Source organism: Asparagus officinalis, chromosome 6, assembly GCF_001876935.1.
Source record: "Asparagus officinalis chromosome 6, Aspof.V1, whole genome shotgun sequence".
Classification (NCBI taxonomy): Eukaryota; Viridiplantae; Streptophyta; class Magnoliopsida; order Asparagales; family Asparagaceae; genus Asparagus; species Asparagus officinalis.
The window spans coordinates 41,234,237-41,253,848 of NC_033799.1; the positions used below are offsets into that span (position 1 = coordinate 41,234,237).

Genomic DNA, 19,612 nt, shown 5'->3' on the forward strand with positions numbered 1-19,612 from the left:
AAAGGTTAAGGTGGATAAGTTGCTTAGAAATCAAGAAGATGAAAGGAAAAAGATTGGAGGTTGAAATTGATTTTGGGCTGCGATGTTTCGGGGCTTATGTGCCAAACCCCTTCGGGACTTTTATGCAAACCCCCCTCAAAGTTAAGGGGGTAACGTGATGTTTACCAGTTAATAAGAGTTCAAACTCAGAAAGGCCCCTATGGTTTGCGTCGTAAATCTATTAAGCCCCCAGACTATTATTTGGATCTATTAAGCCCCTATACTTTTTATTTTGAATCTATTTAGCCCATATGGTGTTTCCCCATAACTAAAAAGTATATTCAATAAGACAGAAATATCCTTTTTTAGTTATGGAGAAACACCATAGGGGCTAAATAGATTCAAAATAAAAAGTATAAAGACTTAATAGATCCAAATAATAGTTTGGGGGCTTAATAGATTTACAGCGCAAACAACACGCGCCTTTCTGAGTTTGAACTCGGTTAATAAATGTGACACAATCCAGGTGTCAAGAATTCTACGCTTTGTCTCTGCCAGTTGCCACCTCTGTCACGATCTACAACCGTTCAGCTTCAGCTTCAGGTTAAAAAAAAAAAAAAAATCGTTCAACTTCTTCTGCTCTCTCTCCCAAACTTGAATCCTTCCACCAAACACATAATCCATGGAGATCAATCTTAAACACAATATTGCAGAGCTTGAGCGCGAGCTATCAAGGCAAAAAGATAGAGACAATCATCCCGACTCACAATATTCAGAGGTCTCGAAGTTTGTTGCAAACCAGGAAGTCGAAAATCACAAGGCAATCTCTCTCGTACTCAACAAAATGGTGATCAGGCTTGAGGAAGACTGCAAAAGCCTCAGAAAGAGAGAGCTAAGTGATCGAGAAACAATAAAGGGTTTGATGGAAAAACTCGAGAAGAACGATAGAGATTTTAAGGGAAAGCTCTTGGAAATGGAGCTGGGAAAAAAGAAATTAGAGGATGAGGCTCTTCAGTGGAAGAACAAACTAGAAGCTCGGGTATCAAAAATTGTTGGTGAGAGGAAAGAGAGGGAGCTTAAAGAGAAACTTGTGAAGCTTGCAGAGGAGAATAGAGACCTCAAGGCTCGGGCATTGAAGGTTTCTGAAGAAAATTGCAGTTCCAAGGTAAAAAGGAATGTAGAGGAAAAAACCCATTGCAATGAGAATGAAAGGGTGCATACAAGTGAGGTTGATGAGGAAAATGAGATTCCTCTTAGAAGTTTTACCAAGAAGAGATCACTTGCAGAGGCTTGGGAGGGAGATAAGAAGGATTCCCATTCTTTAAGGAGAAGTTCGGTTCCTGCGAAAAGGAGGGCACATGGAATCAGTCAAGGAGCAATCAAAGTAGAAGAAGTAAGGGAGGAGGTCTGCCGAAATTTTCAGGTTTTCTGACTTTTGAGTTGGGAAACTAATTTGATTTTCGTTCATGTTCTTATGTTGTTTTCATTTAGTCGTTTTATACGCATTTATTTTGGTTTTAGTAACCTAATGTACGATGTCAATAGGTTTGAGGTATGAATATCACGGGAAAAGATAAAGAACATTAATGTTTGACCTGATGCAGGGAAGTTTTATTTGATGAAAAGCGTTTTGTTTCTCCATTCTTATTAATTAATCATGCATCCTGATGGAATTGCTTGAGAAAATGATAAAACTCATCTATTAAAATATGATCAGCTATATAATATAGTCTTTCGTCAAATCACTTTCACTGTTCATGACTTCCGAAGTTGTTACGAGGTCGATGAGGACTGAGGGTTATAAGGTTATATTCTAACTTATGCCTCCAAATTCAGCTCCTATCTTGTGAGCTGATACATGCATGGTGCATTTTCTTTCCTGTAAAATTTTCTTTAAATTTATGTTCAAAAGAATGAACCTAGTCTCGGACATCATTCTACCATCCCTTCCGCTACATCAGAACTCAGAATTTGTGCAAGATTGCAGGTTATGATTTTGTAACTATCAGTCATATTTGTAAGGATTAACTGAGTGGACATTAGTTTTCTTCTTCATCTATGAGGGGTTAAAGAAAACTGGATTCTCTGCTGATTAATCTCTAGCTAATCATCTAATTGCAAGCTGCAGTTTAAATAGTTCAGTATCTGGTGGATTTTCTTTTTTTATACCTATCCTTTTCTGCATGCAAGCATATTTCTACAGGTACCTACTATTTAGTTTCCAAGAGAAAGGCTCTGGGAAGTCTAGTAGAAATTTTTGAATGATGTATATGTCTAGCTTTAATGTGTAATGTGATTTGGAGTTAGAGCTTAAAGGTAAGTAATTAAATGCTTTCTTTGTTTGACAGGAAAGTAATGAAGGCGTTAAGTTGAGGGAAAAGTTTAAAAAGGCAGATTTGAGTTGCTCATTGACAAAAGGAAATCAACATTCTGCTGGCTGTGGTTGCGTACGTTATCTATTATCGACTTAAAAAGAATAATACATGGTTTCTATTTAATGCCGTAATGGTTGTCAGTGTTATTTAGAGCTTGTTTGACTACACGCACACAAAATCACGAGCAAGGCTTTCTTCCTGTTTTTTTCCTAGTATATGGTAGTGTTTCACAAGCATTACTTATGTACATATCTTTCCACATGACTGCTAAATGAGGTACGATTCTTCTGTCACATCTTTCAATTTGACAAATTTTCTGCCTAGGAAATGAAAACACCTGTCAATTAAATAATTTTTCCTAATGCGTTTAAGATTCATGTTATTACCTTGCATTTCAAATCCAACTATTTGGAACTTATTTACTAGTTTAACACTCACACTATTGGCTTAGTTAATACAAGTCTACTCATACAAATTTGTTGAATTATCTAAGCTAGGTATATAAAAAGATGATCTTACATGTTAAATTAGAATTTTTTTTTTACTTGCATAAATATGATGTATCTGGATTGTGGGTTGCTTCTTTCACTTGCATGGCTAATGTGGGAGGATATGACATTGATAAGGTACTCATAATTCTTTCATGTAATTCCATCTCTATTAAATTGATTATTCTATTCAATTTCATTTGAAATAGATTTGCAGGAAAATGATGGCTGTACTAGTATGGAAAATTATCAGAACGAGAAGAAATTGGTTTCACAAATTGTCTCTGTGGGAACTAATAATGCCTATCAAATATTGTGGATGATAGACGATTAGGCATCTTAAATAATTAATAGCACTCTTATAACCCACCTAATATTTTATTTGCAAAACTGAGATAGGTTGTCCAAACAGATAGGTTCTCCAAAGTAGTTATATAGATGTAAGCATCTGCAAGATAGCTTATGCAGGAGATGAATGAAAAATGTTTTGGCTACATTTCTGATTGTCATGTTCAGATACATGCCAAACTAGAGGTTTTTATTTGTGTCGTATTTGGTCAAATACCAGTTTAGTTGCTGTTGAGTCTTATGTGCAATTCTAATCCCACATCTCAAAGTATAGAGATGTGATTAATTGAAATATGTAGGTGTAAGTAATTCAACTAAGGAGTGATTATGTCTCGACAACTATGCAATGACAGAACTCATAGTAAATCTGGTCCCTCCAGGACTTTTCCACCTACATGCTCTTCATAGTTTTATTTTATGGATATAATGGTTCTGCAGTCGAGTTCTATTTCTTCTATGTTCGTCACTGAAAACAAGCTTGAATAGTGAAGTGCTTAAGCATTTGTATCAGGTTGCCGATAAAGGAACTAAAAGTCACAATCAAAGGTATTATCTAATAATGGCACATTTGTCCAATTATCTACTTTTATGAATGTTTGTTGTGCCCTTATGATCAACATTCTATTAGGAACTCTAACAGCAAACAAAAATCTCGGGCATATACTGCACGAACTCCATCCCGTGAGCAACTTGAACATGCAAAAAAAAGAGCAGAGATATTCCTGAGAAATTTGAAATCTTGCAAACCACTGTTGATTAAATCAATGGGCTGGTCGTACATCTCCGGTCCCTTTTGGTTTGTAAGTGTAATGGATAACTAAATACAGATGCATTTGTAACCAATGAATTCTGGGACTTACATCTGAAATTTCTACTATTATGCTCAGAGTATGCCTAGAACATTCTGCAAGGAGAACCTCCCACCTCATGACACAAAAATGATATTAGAAGATGAGAGAAGTTTGGAGTATGAGGTGAAGTATATTGCTCGTAGGTTTGCTCTTAGTGGTGGGTGGCGAGGTTTTGCTATGGCGCATAACTTGGAGTTTGGCGATGCCTTAATATTTGAATTATGCAATCCAGCAAGATTTAAGGTATTTAGTTTTGTGTAAAGCCTTTTATTTTACTTTATTACTAGCATTATTCATTCTTATTCTTGATATTCATAAAAAAAGGTTCATATATTGTCCTCTGTGACAAATGAGTACTGATCCACAACACACTTTCATCCTACTACGTATAATGCAGCCCATTGGGTTCGTTTTCAATTAATTGGTGTTTGTTGGGCTTATAAAATTTCAAATTGATACATCGAACCCCACTATCACATATGTCCAGCCCTATTAAAAATGCAATCCAACTTGTGATCACAGAATAGCCATGGTTAATAGGCAAGTTGAGAGTTTACCAGATAGTTGAATGACAATATAGAGAATCAAAAAGAAAATATAAATTCTTCTTTTTAGATTTAGTCCCTCTAACCATTGCACTGAAAACACCGAAGTTATGGGGAAGATCAAGGATTATAGTTTTATATTCATTCTAACATGCCCGCGTAGGTTGAGCGCCCTTTTTTTATGGGTTGAAATCTGGTCTCACGCAACGGTGTTAATTTTTAGAAAACCCGCTTTAAATTTGTGGCTGATGGGATTTGAACCCCATCTTAGATTTAGTCCCTCTAACCATTACACCAAAAATCCAAAGTTATGGTGAAGATTAAGGATTATAGTTTTATATTAATTCTAACACTTATTATTCACACTTACCTTGTATGAATTCATATTTAGCCCAACTATTTCACCAACTATTAGCCCCGCTGTTATGCTTAGCACTTGTCTAATTTACATTAGAACATGTTCTTTATAAAAGGAGGGTGAAGGCTGGGGAAGAAGCACGTGAAGTGAGGAAAAGAGAAAGAGATATCTTGAGAAGTGAAGTATATTATTCTCATATCTTCATCGTTTGGTTATTCATTGTGGGTTTTGGTGATTGATACGATAGAGTGATCTCTTTGTTGTAATCTCCTAATATGATTGGGGAATTCCTCCTGTATTGTCTCTTTGTGCAGGTATAGCAAAGAATACTCACTGAACCATGTTAAACCCATGTTAAACCATTGGGTGTTCGCTCTGTCTCTCTGTCTACATTCATTTTTTCTATTCATCTACTTTTGTGTAGACATCTTTTGTATTTAGTTGTCCACTGTTGTGTGCGGCGGAAGCCAAACAACCGATGTGCTTCGAGAAACAAAACCAATCGCCGAGAGAGAAGGCCACAAATAATTCAAAATAACGGCACGAACACAAACAACCAATTTTAACGTGGTTCGGCAAGTTGTCTATGTCCACGGGGTAAGAAGGGGATGGGGTTTTCACTAATAGAGAAGAAGAGTACAAACTGAGATTACAAATCACTCGAGCTCACCAATTAATCTCACCAACAAATCTCTAATTCTCTCCAAATAAAACCCTAACCAATAGTTCAAAAAATACAACTTTTCTGTACTCCAAATATCCTCAATTCGCTGCTCAATTCTCTCTTCTAATCGTTCCATATATATATAAATCTTAAAACCAAAAACATGCTACGAATTCTAAAACAAAAAACAAAACAGATAAGGAATCCTAATAACATGTTACCAAAATAGATTTGGAATCCTGTTACCAAAACAGATTAGGAATCCTATTAACCTGTTACCAAAACAAAATAGGAAACATATTAGGAACCTGCTATCCAATAATTCTTTACCTCGGCGAAGTTCTTTTTAAAACTGAGTCGACACCAATACCAATCAAACGTCTCACTTGTTGCGTCCAGTATGAAGTGGAACAAATCCACAGTAATAGACTCAATCCACAACAAGTCGAGAATCCAAATGAGAATGCGAATAAACTATAAATATCGGTATCAACTCACCAAACCGGCTGCATCATAAATGACTACCTACGTATCCTCTTGCCTAAGGAATTAAGCCTTCACGTAGTTTACCAAATGGCCTCCAAAGGCCCTCGATCAAATAGAAGAGTTCGCAATCCTTCTCTAACATCATCAACAAATCTGTGGCTGATAGAACTCTTAATGGCCCCAAAGTGAAATAAACTAAACACCTCCACATGAGATGAACCAATGGCCATAACCAAATCGAAACTATGTCCACTAGCTGCACTCGAATCCAAAACCAACTCATCATCTGCATTCAAAACCAAATGATCCCCAAACTGTGTCACCTCAGCTCAAATCTCAAACGATGCAGTATGATCTGGAGTATGTAAAGTAATCTCCACCCAATGTGGAGTAGCATCATCCTCCAGCTGCTACGATATTCCAATGATCTGATCAATACCCTCCACCTGGTGAGAGTCAAATATGACATACCTGCTCAGAACAAAATCAGAGTCTCCTAATTGATAACAAAACAAGCTTCTGAATCCCAAATGTACAATCGGATCAAATCTCACATCCTCGATGTGACCAAATGCTGGGTAACTAAACATCCGACGCAACCTAAAATCTGAAGCAACTCTACCAGATCCAATAACTCCAAACGCAGTAGTCGGTAACCTATGACTAAGATGACCCAAATATGTCACAGTTCCAAAACTCTTCTGTAACCCAATGCTCGACAACAAACGTCGACCCTCCTACAGTAAGGAACGATCCATCAAAACTGTCATCTCATCTCGTCGCCCCAATGTTTCCTCTACAATGAAGTGTCTCAAACTGTCGTGAGCTCGGCACAAATGCAAGAAAGAACCCCTACCAAAAATAAAATGACGGGTTACCTTTCTACCAACACAGTTCCTCCATCTGTTGTTAATTTTTAGGACTTTAAACCAACAGGACTTGGTTGTAACCCATCAATACCTAGAACAGTCCCCAACTACGGAAACCAAATACTTATTATCTCCCAACGATGCCTCTTTGGAAGGCCCCCAAATGCCTGAATGAACACCACCTAAAAGATCCCTCGATCGATGAATAGAAGTGCCAAACTCCACCCCGGTCTTCTTGCTCATACCAATATGCTCAAAGGATTTCAATCTGCAGGTCAAAGCGCTCCTCAACAAACCATGCACGGTATAACCAATCAAATATTCCAGCCTCAACAAATACCACAGTCTAGCCAAATCCAAAGAAGTCGTCAGTTCTCTACCAATCACCTTGCTCCCAATCAAATAGTATAAATTCTTCCTCCTGACGTCTTTCATCACAATCATGGACCCAAATGTAACCTTCAAACATCCATCCTCTAAGGTCACCCTATAGCCTGCTGCCTCTAAAACTTCAAATGAAATGATGTTCTTCTTCAATTGAGGAACAAACCTTATTTTATCCAACTCCTGAATTACTTCGTCACAAATCCTAATACGAACGGTACTGATACCACCAATAGGCCATTCATGATCATTACTCATGCGCACGACATCCCCTCTTTCTAACTCCTAAAAGCTAGAGAACCAATCCCTCTTAGGATAAATATTGTAAGAAGCACTCGAATTCAATATTCTCTATAGAGTCGGCAACACAAACTGATGGTAGTGCTAATGAATAGCCCAAAGAATTCGAATCTGAATTGTCACCACTAGCCTTGACAACATGAACTTCTGAAGTTTGAATAGCTTTCCTTTTATTCTTTCCGGCTCGAACAACCAATTTTGGGTATTCGGTTTTCCAATGTCCATCCTTTTTATAAAAGACACATTGATTCCTACGAACTCCAGAATGTGCCCCTCTAGACTACGACTTTCTATTTCGGTTTGGACTCTTTTCTCTTGTAACTAATACCCCGCTACCGGCTCAACTGAAATCTCCTTATCCTTTTTTCGAAGCTGATAATTCACAAGTGTAGCGGTGACCTCACTATACGAAAGAGATGCCTTCTCATTAATAAGAGTAAGAACGAATGTCTCATATATCTCGTCGGGCAAAGAATTCAATAATAACAACGTCTTGTCCTCATCTTCAATCATCACATCTACATTCGTCAAATCCGTAAGAAGCTTCGTGTAGTAGTTTATGTGATCACCAATGGAGGTTCTTTTCTTCAATTGGAAGCGATAAAGCCTCCTCTTCAAATACAAGTGGTTTTCTACACTCTTTGTCAAATACTTGCCCTCTAGGATCTCCTAAATCTTTTTAGCCGAAGTCTCATTGATCACATCATATTTTAAATCTTGAGTTAAACAAGATCTAATCACATCGCATGCCGTTCGATTCATCTTTTTCCAAACATTCTCCTCAATGTCGTCCGGTTTTACGTCCAACTCCAAAGTATCCTCTAAATTTTGCGCATTGAGCGCATCCAAGACTTCATATCTCCAAAGATCAAAATTGTTTGTGACATTAAACTTCTCCACATCTATTTTTATAGAGGGGATATTTAAACTTTGGACGGTCTTTACGTCAGAAGTACCCTCCACAACTCCTTTCTTGACCATCTTTCTCAAAGCATCAAAAAATCAAAGCGGAACAAACGAAGAATAGATCCAAAATTGAAAAAGATAGTCTTTACCAAAAAGATCACACATTTATTACCAAACGAAGCCCTAGACGAGCCTCTAAAAGGATCTACTCCTTCAAATAGCCCAAGCATAGCCCGAGTTCTGATACTACTTGTTATGCGCGGCGGAAGCCAAACAACCAATGTGCTTTGAGAAACCAAGCCAATCGCCGAGAGAGAAGGCCACAAACAATTCAAAATAACGGCACGAATACAAACAACCAATTTTAACGTGGTTCGGCAAGTTGCCTATATCCACGGGGCAAGAAGGAGATGAGATTTTTACTAATAGAGAAGAAGAGTACAAACTGAGATTACAAGTCACTCGAACTCACCAATTAATCTCACCAACAAATCTCTAATTCTCTCCTAATAAAACCTTAACTAATAGCTCAGAAAATACATCTTTTCTGTGCTCCAAATATCCCCAATTCGCTGCTCAATTCTCTCTTCCAATCGTATATAGAAATCCTAAAACCAAAAACATATTAGGAATTCTAAAACAAAAAATAAAACAGATTAGGAATTCTAATAACCTGTTACCAAGACAGATTTAGAATCATGTTATCAAGACAGATTAGGAATTCCAATAACCTGTTACCAAAACAAATTAGGAAATATATTAAGAACCTATTATCCAACATTCACCACATTAACAAATTGGTGTCATAGATTTGGTTTCAATCCCGTTGTGGGTCCAAGATGTCTTCAGCTAAATACAAGGTAGACAAGTTGGGTAAAGTTCACAACACCCAAAGTTGCACAAAAAATCCATTGCACTTGGTCTATTTAACTGAACCTCAACTTTTCCCATGAAACTCCCCAAGTTAATCATTGTTAGTTTTAACCCCCACACATGCCAGTAACATGACTTCAGTTGACAAATAGCCTTATAGAATAATAATCCTTGTATATCCTTATTTCATATTTTGGTTTAGAATACTCTTTCTCCTAAAATCCCCAACTTCTACTTCTTCATGCTTATGTGATGTTTGGATGAAGAAAGGGGAAATTTGGGTGGTTTGGTTTTTTTATTTATTAATATTAGTTTTTAGATTGGGGGAGCTTAAAGCTAATCAGAATATTTGGACTTTTTTCGATGAGGATATTTGGGTAATTAGATGTAGGGCTGTTAATCGGTTTGAATGGTGCGGTTAATAGGTGACACCGAACACCAAACCGATCTATTTTTTCGGTTTGGTTCGGTTTGGTTTTTCACTATTTTTTTCAAAAACCAATTGTGTTCGGTTTAGTTCGGTTCGGTTTTTCTCTGGTTTATATCGGGTTTTTTTTCGGTTATTCTATAAAGAAAACAAGTCTAGAAAAGTAGAAAGTAGAAATGTCTTATATTACATAACCGTTTCCGAAAAAAGCGATGAAAAACTATAATAACAGAAAGATGATAGATCAGAAGAACAAGATCAATTACCCGACCACTTGTTTGTAGTTGTAAATTTATGGATCCAGGTTTTTCCCCCATAGAATTAGAAGAACAAGATCTTCAGAAGACATTAATTGGAGTGTACATGCGTCTTGCTAAAGAATCATAACACTTTTTTCCACACAGCAGAGGGTAGTTCTCTTCATACGTGAGGTTCTCTGGTAGAATGCTATTGTTTCCAACAACTTGCACATGTACCAATGACATCTCTATTTTCCATTGTTCTAAGGGTGTGTTTGGTTAGTATTTAGCAAGCAAAAAAAAAAGAAAAAAAAAACATGAGAAATGTGGTTTCTGGGACCTGACTATGTTGCCACATAAGATTATAGTTTCCAATTGATCCATTTCCCTTGTTTGCTTCGGTTTTGGTTTCCCGTAAGCTGAGCCGGGTCAGTAAAATGTAAATCTCATTCAGACCAAAATGGGAATAAAATAACTTTTCGGTTTTTCGGTTCGGTTTTGGTTTCCAGACATTCGAAACCAAAACCACACCAAACCTTTCGGTTTTCGGTTATTTTTTTCGGTTTGGTGCGGTTTTTTTCTTTCTTCGGTTTTTTCGGTTATGGTTCGGCTTTGGTGTGGTTATTTTTTCGGTTATCGGTTTTCAAGTTACAGCCCTAATTAGATGTTGAGGAGTAACTCTATTTGTTAGTCTAAGGGATATAGACTCAAAGATGGAATCAAACAAATTGTTGGATAGTAGGTTTCCTAATCTGTTTTGGTAACAGGATTCTTAATCTGTTTTGGTAACATGATTATTAATCTGTTTTGGTAACATGTTATTAAGATTCCTAATCTGTTTTGATTTTTAATTTTAAATTCCTAGTCTATTTTGGCTTAGGTTTTTTATATATATGGAACACCTTAGAAGAGATTAGACATCAAAAAAGGAAGGTTTTGAGAGAATTCTTCAGAGAGATCTCAAAGAGATTAGATCCTATTTGTAGGTATTATAATCTTCTTAAATATTAATCAAAGAATTGTGTGGTGTGGCTCCTGAGGACGTAGGCACGATTGTCGAACCTCGTTAAATCTGGTATATTCTTTCTTCTTTACTTTCCTACAAGTTTTTTATCTTTTATTTGCTGTGATTTTTTCTACTTTCCTACTTTCAAACACAAGGTCTAGAAGGACAAGGGTTCGATTTGATTGTTTCGAATCCCCAACAACTGATATCAGAGCTTCGTTCGAAAGGATTGTGAGAGAGTCATGACAGAGGAAAGTAATTCTAAGATCGAGAAGTTTGACGGTTCAGACTTCGCCTACTGGAAGTCGCAGATGGAGGACTATCTGTATCAGATGGACTTGTATCGCCCGTTGATGGGCAAGGCTAAGGGAAAGAAGAAAGAAGAGTCGGATAAGGATTGGGAGATACAGGATAGGAAGGCTCTAGGGCAAATCCGGTTGTCGCTCGTCAAGACAGTCGCACACAATATATTTAAGGAGAAGACGACGGTGGGGCTTATGGAAGCGCTCGTGAAGATGTACGAGCAACCGTCTGTCGCAAACAATGTGCATCTCGTCAAGATACTTTTTAATCTTAATATGACAGAAGGACGCTCTATCACAATGCACCTCAGCGAGTTTAACACGATTGTTAATCAACTCATCTCCGTAGACATCATGTTCGATGATGAGGTATAGGCCTTATTGATTCTATCGTAGTTGTCAGATAGTTGGGCAGGTAGTATGATGGCAATCACCAATTCGGTGAGGATGGACAAGTTGAAGCTAAGTGAGGTTGTTAGCATGATTCTATCCGAAGAGGTTAGAAGAAAATCGTCCGAATCAGAAGGTTCAGATACAGCCCTAAATTTCGAGTAAAGAGGCAGAAGCAGAAGAAGGTGAATCAGAACAGGAATTGATCAAAGTTAAAAAAAAAAGGTCAAACTCAAAAGTTAGGCCTATCAAAGGAAAGTGTTGGAACTGTGGCAAGGAGGGTCATATATCTTTAGCTTGTAAAGCACAAAAGAATGATGCAAATGAACAGGAGGTTCATATCGTGCAGGATGCACTGATCCTAACTATGGACAGCGATTCTGATTCCTGGGTCATCGACTCAGGAGCCTCGTTTCACGCCACTGCTAATAGAAAGCTTCTTCATAACTATGTAGCAAGGGACTTTAGGAAAATATACTTGGAGGATAATGAACCATGTAGTGTGGTTGGAAGAGAAGATGTGCAAATACAGTTGAAGGGCTCCAAATGGAATCTAAAGAACGTGAGGCACGTACCGAAACTGAAGAGGAATCTTATTTTGGTTGGCCAGCTTAGAGCAGAAGGCTATGAGGAATCTTATTTCGATTGGTCAGCTTAGAGCAGAAGGTTATGTTTCGACATTCACCGGGGATTCGTGGAGGATCTCAAACGGTACTATGATTGCCCGATGCAACAAAACAGGAACTCTCTACCTCACCTCACATGCGAGTGATACCCTCACAATTGTAGCTGGCAAAGAGAGTACAGATCTGTGGCATAATAGATTAGGATACATGAGCGAGAAGTGGATGAAGATTCTACATTCACAGGGGAAGCTAACCGGCATCGATTCCGTGAAAGTCAGTGTTTGCGAGGACTACATCTTTAGAAAACAGAAGAGAGTTAGTTTTCAGAATGGTGGAAGGCCATCAAAAGCTCAGAAGCTAGAGTTAGTTCATACTAACGTATGGGATCCAGTTAGCGTGTTTTCTCTTGGCGGTGCGGCGTACTATGTCACCTTCATCGACGATCACTCGAAGAAGGTGTGGGTATACTTCATAAAGCACAAATCAGAGGTGTTCGGGATCTTTAAGAAGTGGAAAGACATGATGGAGAATGAGACAGATCTGAAGGTGAAGTATCTGAGATCAGACAACGGTGGAGAATATGAGCTGGAGGAGTTCAAGAGGTTCTATGCTCTAAATGGGATTCATTTGGAAAGTACTACTCCAGGGACGTCTTAGCAAAACGGCATTGCAGAGAGGATGAACAAGACATTAACGGAGTGTGCTAGGAGCATACGATTACATACAGGTCTGCCTAAGATATTTTGGACGGATGTGGTGCATACGACAGCTTACTTGATTAATCATGGGCTATCAGTTGCATTGGATTATGGGATTCCAGAGAAGGTTTGGAGTGGTAAGAAGATCAATCTCTCACATTTGCGAGTATTCAGTTGTGTTGCATATGTTCATATTAGTGATCATGTCAGGGACAAGCTAGAGGTTAAGTCACAAAAGTGCACATTTATTGGATACAACATTGATGAGTTCGGATATCTTTTTTGGGATGAGAAGAACAAGAAGATCATCAGAAGTAGGGATGTGATATTCAATGATGAGGCGATGTACAAGAATAGAGACAGTGCTAATGATAGCTAAAGCAGTAGGAGCAGCACTACGGATACAGGTGGATCCGAGTATATGAATTTGGAGAAACTTCCAGATAGGGGTGACAAAGTCAATTCTGACTGAAGAACGGAGGAGGCTCCAGGTGCGGAGGTGACTACCCAGGACGTGTAGCTTAGGAGGTCATCCAGGGTACCCAAACCGAATCCTAGATATCTCTCATCACTTGATTATTTGCTTTTGACAGATAGTGGAGAATCGGAGTGCTATGAAGAGACTATGTAAATGAGTGAATATCAGTAGTGGGAGCATGCGATACAAGAAGAGATGGATTCTCTACACACTAATGAGACATGAGAGTTAGTCCAGCTACCTGCACAGAAGAAAGCATTGCATAACAAATGGGTCTATCGGGTCAAGCAGGAGAGTAATGAAAGCAAGAAATACAATGTCAGATTAGTTATGAAGGGGTTCAAACAGCAGGAAGGAGTGGACTATACGGTGATAATTTCCCCCATTGTGAAGCTCACCACTATCAGAATGGTGTTGACCTTAGTAGCTGTAGAAGATCTCTATCTTGAGTAGTTAGATGTGAAGACTGTATTTTTTTATGGTGACTTAGATGAAGAAATCTACATGAAGCAACCTGTTGGCTTCATTAAAGAAGAAAATGAAGAGATGATGTGTAAGCTCAAGAGGAGCATGTACGGATTGAAACAGGCCCTGATGCAGTGGTACAAAAAATTCGACAACTTCATGCAGAACAATGGCTACAGAAGATGCAATTCAGATTATTGTTGCTACTTCAAGAGGTTCGAGTCCAGTTTTATCATATTGTTATAGTATGTTGATGATATGTTAGCTACAGGACCAAGTTTAGAGGAGATAAACAACTTGAAGAAGCTGTTAGCAAAGGAGTTTGCTATGAAGGATCTGGGTGCAGTGAAGCAGATTCTTGGGTGCAGCGAAGCAGATTCTAGGGATGCGAATCAATAGAGATAAAGCTGAAGGGACGTTGAGGTTGAGTCAAGCTGAATACATCGAGAATGTACTTCAGAGGTTCAATATGCAGAATACTAAGGTTGTTAGCACGTTCCTTGGAAGCCAATTCAAGTTATCTGAAGAGCAATCGTCTAAGACAGATGCAAATAGAAAGCATATGAGCAGAGTGTCATATTCTTCGACCATTGAAAGTCTCATGTACGCGATGGTTTGCATGAGGTCAGACATTACCCATGCAGTGGGAGTTGTGAGTAGGTTTGCAAGTAATCCAGGGAAGCACTATTGGGAGGCCGTGAAGTGAATATTGCGTTACTTGAGAGGGACTATGGATAAGCCACTATGTTTCAGGAGGAAGGACTTGGTACTATAGGGATACGTGAATACGGATTTCGCCGGTGATCATGATACGAGGCGGAGCACCACGGGGTATATTTATATTTTGGCGTCGACAGCAGTGAGTTAGGTTTCACGTCTGCAGAAGATTATAGCTTTGTCTACAATTGAAGCCGAGTATGTCGCAGTGTCTGAAACAAGAAAGGAGATGATTTGGTTGAACTGGTGCTTAAAAGAGTTGGATCTGAAGTAAGGGAGAGGAGTTCTTTATTGTGACAGCCAGAGCGCTATACATCTTGCCAATAATTCAATATATCATGCCAGAACGAAACACATGGACGTACGATACCATTTTATACGCTTGCTGATTGAGGACGAGAAGTTACATCTAGAGAAGATTTTAGGGAGTCAAAATCTTGCAGATATATTAACGAAAGCAGTGACTATTGACAAACTGAAGTTGTGCGCAACTTCAGTTGGCATTCACGTGTAGGAGATGAAGGCGGAGCCACACCAGGAGGATTGCCGGGATCATCGGGTTGATGATGATTGAAGAATGAATTTTTTCGTGTAGGAGGATGCTTGCGAAGAATGGAGAGTTCGATGAGCTCGTTGATTGTGCTTTGGTCTCCAAGTGGGAGATTGTTAGTCTAAGGGATGTAGACTCAAAGCTGGAATCAAACAAATTGTTGGATAATACGTTTTTTAATCTGTTTTGGTAACAGGATTATTAATATGTTTTGATAACAGGATTCTTAATCTATTTTGGTAACAAGTTATTAGGATTCCTAATTTGTTTTGTGTTTTGGTTTTAGAATTTCTAGTCTGTTTTGGTTTTAGGTTTTCTATATATATGGAACGTATTAGAAGAAATTAGAGATCAGAAAAAGAGGGTTTTGAGAGAATTATTTAGAGAGATCTCAGAGAGATTAGATCCTATTTGTAGGCATTGTAATCTTCTTTAATATTAATCAAAGAATTGTGTGGTGTGGCTTCCCAGGACGTAGGCACGATTGTCGAACCTCGTTAAATCTGGTGTGTTTTTTCTTGTTTACTTTCCTACAAGTTCTTTATCTTTTATTTGCTGTGATTTTTTCTACTTTCCTACACTACAAGAAATTACATCTTTAACGAAGGGATTTCCCTTCGTTAAAGTACTGAAAACCTTCGTTATTGTATGCTAACGACGGGGAAAAATCCCTTCGTCACCCGTTGTTGAAGCCCTCTCGGCGAAGCCCTGCCGGATTGAAGACTTAAAGTGCACAGATTTCAAGAGAGGAGGAGGAGAGATCGGATCTAGTTCTTCAACACAAGAGAGTTTCTTCGTCAGATCTACATTACCCGCACCCAATCCTTAGTATTATCCCGTTGTGGTAATACTAAGAAGAGCAAATATCTTGCTTTTATCGAGATAGGCGCTACAGTTTTCTCGATCCCTTCGCGGATAGACGAAGCTCTGTCCAATTTTTCAGCAATCAGATCTGATCAACGGTGGTCTACGGATAAACCCCGGCACAGGCAAAGACACCCACGCAAGCAGAAGACCGATAAACGATCTCTGCGTTTGATAAGAGATTTTACAAAAAATAATTACCTAATCCTGCACACGTTCTTGAGTTTGAGGAGCCAATGAAGGTGATTGCCTAAAAAAAAGTTCTTGCATAGCTTTCACTTGTGACTCCAACTCAGACATCCTTTGTTGTTGTTGCTCCTGCTCATCTAAGCGTTGTTGAAGCATCTGGTTCTTTCTCTTTTCTTCTATAACCCGTGCTTCCAGATCAGATCGACTAGGGAGCGGTCCTCTTAAATCTTTCAAAGTAGTCCCGCCACCAAATACAGTGATGTGACCATGAGATTGCTTCCCCCAGATTTTCTCAACTATCTCAATGTCAGAAAGTGAAGGGTTTGCTTGTTTGACTTGAACAATTTCATCCTATAAAAATTAAATTCATATGTTAGTACTATATAATGCATCATTATCAAACTTAAACACATATTCTACTTACATATTTATCTTGATCCCCATTTTCTAGTGTTTCATTAGCTTTCTTTCGAGTTTCATGAAAATTTTTTGCCACATCAGGTGGATTTTCTGACTTGCCACCCTTATTCAAATATTAAATAAAAATGAGTACAACATCAAACTAAAAAACAAAGTAGTTATAAATAAATTAGAAATTAGTTTTGAATGTATACCACTTCCCACGCAATTTGTCTAAAGGGTTTGCTGCCCGTGTGGTGGAGCATCTTTCTTTTGCCTCTGTTAAGTGTATTTTGTTGGCTTGCTTTCTATACATCAAGATTAAAAGATAATTTTAACAATCCAACAATATACATGGAACAAAATTAATAAAATTAGGAGATTAATACCTGAAATTTTGAAGAAAAATAATGTTCCTTAACTAGCCAATCCCAGTCATCAACACTCACTTCTGTAGGTTTATTTCTAAGTGCAACTTGCAATGAATTTTCTTTCACATATTTCCTGTGCATGTCACCACGCCACTTATTCCACAAATCGCGCAAGTGTCTCATTACTAACTCTCTCTTTTGCTCCATGTCCTCAGCATCAAATTTATCCTATATCAAATTTGAATCAAAATTTAATTTATAAGAATTAAAAACCAATTGATAAAAATTAATTTTCAATGTACCTTAATGGATGCCCACATATGATCTTTATTTTGTTGTGGTATTTTGGCCCAATTCTCAACAGCTACTGGGCAAATATTTCTATCTCGAATAATAATTCCAAGATATCGTGAAAATTCTGGCTCAATAGCTCTATTCTGATAAAAAGTAATGATCTTTTTCTCCCCATGTGACAAATTATTCAACTTTAGACACTTATTACTACCACGAGGTGGATTTTTCTTCCTTTGAGAATTATCAGCTGCATACATCATATCATATGTTAGAAACAAGATATAGGTAAAAAGAAATTGATAAAAATATTACTTCTTGTAATTAATAAAGAATATACCTTCTTGTCGAGATTCATTTAGTATTACATCATCACTTTGCACTCGATGATTATTTGATTCTGCAAAAAATTAGGAAATTATTACATAACAATTTGTCCATTAACATCTTGGACGTTATGGGAGTAGAGCCACTCAATACCTGGAGAGAGTTGAAGGCGCGCGGAGAGCAGGCCGAACGATTCCTTAGAAGGAGGAAGGTTGAAAGATGTCAACCGATGACTTACCCTCTGAATCCGAATCTCGTTTCCCATGATGAAGGGAAAGCACCTACAACAGTTGTTGACGTTAATCAGACGTTACAACAGCAGCCCCGAAGACAGCAGAAGACTTCAGATCCGAGGCTTCAAAAAGAGTACTCATTCAAAGACGAAGACGTTCCAGCCATCTTCGAGACCCTTCTTGAAAACAGGAGGATCCTTCATCCCACCAAGGCTTGCTTTACTTTAAAGAATAGCATCCAAACCTTGGTTGAAGCCGGATTAACACTAGGATAAGCCAAATAAGAAAAGCAATACTCCGAAGAGTATACGAGTATAAACTGCTTCTCAATACTCCGAAGAGTATACGAGTATAAACTGCTTCTCAATACTCCGAAGAGTATACAAGTATAAACTGCTTCTCAATACTCTGAAGAGTATACGAGTATAAACTGCTTCTCAATCCTCCAATCGGTATACGAGGTTAAACTGCTCCCTGATACTCCAATAGGTATATGAGTCTAAACTGTTTCCTACTATTAATGGGAAGTTCTTGGAGAATGTTACGCTAATATTCTTAAGGATAACCCGGTCATGTAACGGAGTACAAAGTCAGACCCAGTTCCAAGAAGGAAGCTGGGGGTGGATGATTCATGTAATGGGAAGTTCCCAGAAGAATGCTATATGTAATTTTCTTAGGGATAACCCAATAATTATGAACAAAGTGATAAACACTAAACCCCCACTGTGATTTGTACTCCCATCTCACTGTCTACCTGGTCAAACCTTCCTATAGTTAGGGCCACAACCAAAGTCCCCTCTCGATTCCTTCCATGAACGAGAGGTCCACTTTCAAAAAATTGAGCAATCAAATCTATAAAAGTTAGGATTGTTCCCAATCTCACTTAGTCAAACCTACAGATAGTTAGGACTAAGACCGAGTCATGCCTTTTTCGATAAACGAAAATCTGCTTTTGTTCTTTTTCCACCAAACCTATAAAAGTTAGGGTCAAAATTGGGCTTTCTCCTCAATAAATGAGGGACTCTTTTTGGATCGAATGACCAATCCTATAAAAGTTAGGGTCGTTTGAACCTTTCTGATTCTCGGAGTGGAGATCCCACTCTTAGTTTCATCATTTCGGATTCTGAGGGTGGAGATCCCACCTTGAGTTTCCTTTCCAACTGGAGATAGAATATAAAATTCTTCCTCTTCAGTGCCGGGAGATAGAATATAAAATTCTTCCTCTTCCATTTTCCAGTCCGTCTTTACCCTGAGAAAAGACACAATTCCCAACTTCCAATCCGTGCACTTTGTGCACGGGGAATTTTATCTCAACTCCTAAATAGAGATAAGCCTACGCCTAACACGCGTTGCCGGTTTAGTCTTTCACCGATTGAAAAAGACACCAGAATCCAGTCTGGGGTATTTTATCCCGAAGCCCTGGGGAATTTTATCCCGAAGCCTAAGCAGGGATAAGCCAACGCCTAACACGCGTTGCCGGTTTAGTCTTTCACCGATTGAAAAAGACACCAGAGTATAGTCTGGGGAATTTTATCCCGAAGCCTAAGCAGGGATAAGCCAACGCCTAACACGCCTTGCCGGTTTAGTCTTTTACCGATTGAAGAAGACACCAGA

General features: G+C 38.3%; 1 protein-coding gene across 1 annotated transcript in view; it reads left to right on the plus strand.

Annotated features, from left to right (window-relative positions):
- The window catches only part of LOC109846093, a 25,376-nt gene continuing 6,379 nt past the window's right edge, over positions 616-19,612 (plus strand). Inside the window, exons 1-6 of the mRNA XM_020415317.1 lie at positions 616-1,402; positions 2,328-2,426; positions 3,060-3,157; positions 3,629-3,736; positions 3,819-3,990; positions 4,078-4,284. Coding sequence (XP_020270906.1) covers positions 662-1,402; positions 2,328-2,426; positions 3,060-3,157; positions 3,629-3,736; positions 3,819-3,990; positions 4,078-4,284 — 1,425 coding nt within the window. The 5' untranslated portion in view covers positions 616-661. The remainder of the gene's footprint in view (positions 1,403-2,327; positions 2,427-3,059; positions 3,158-3,628; positions 3,737-3,818; positions 3,991-4,077; positions 4,285-19,612) is intronic.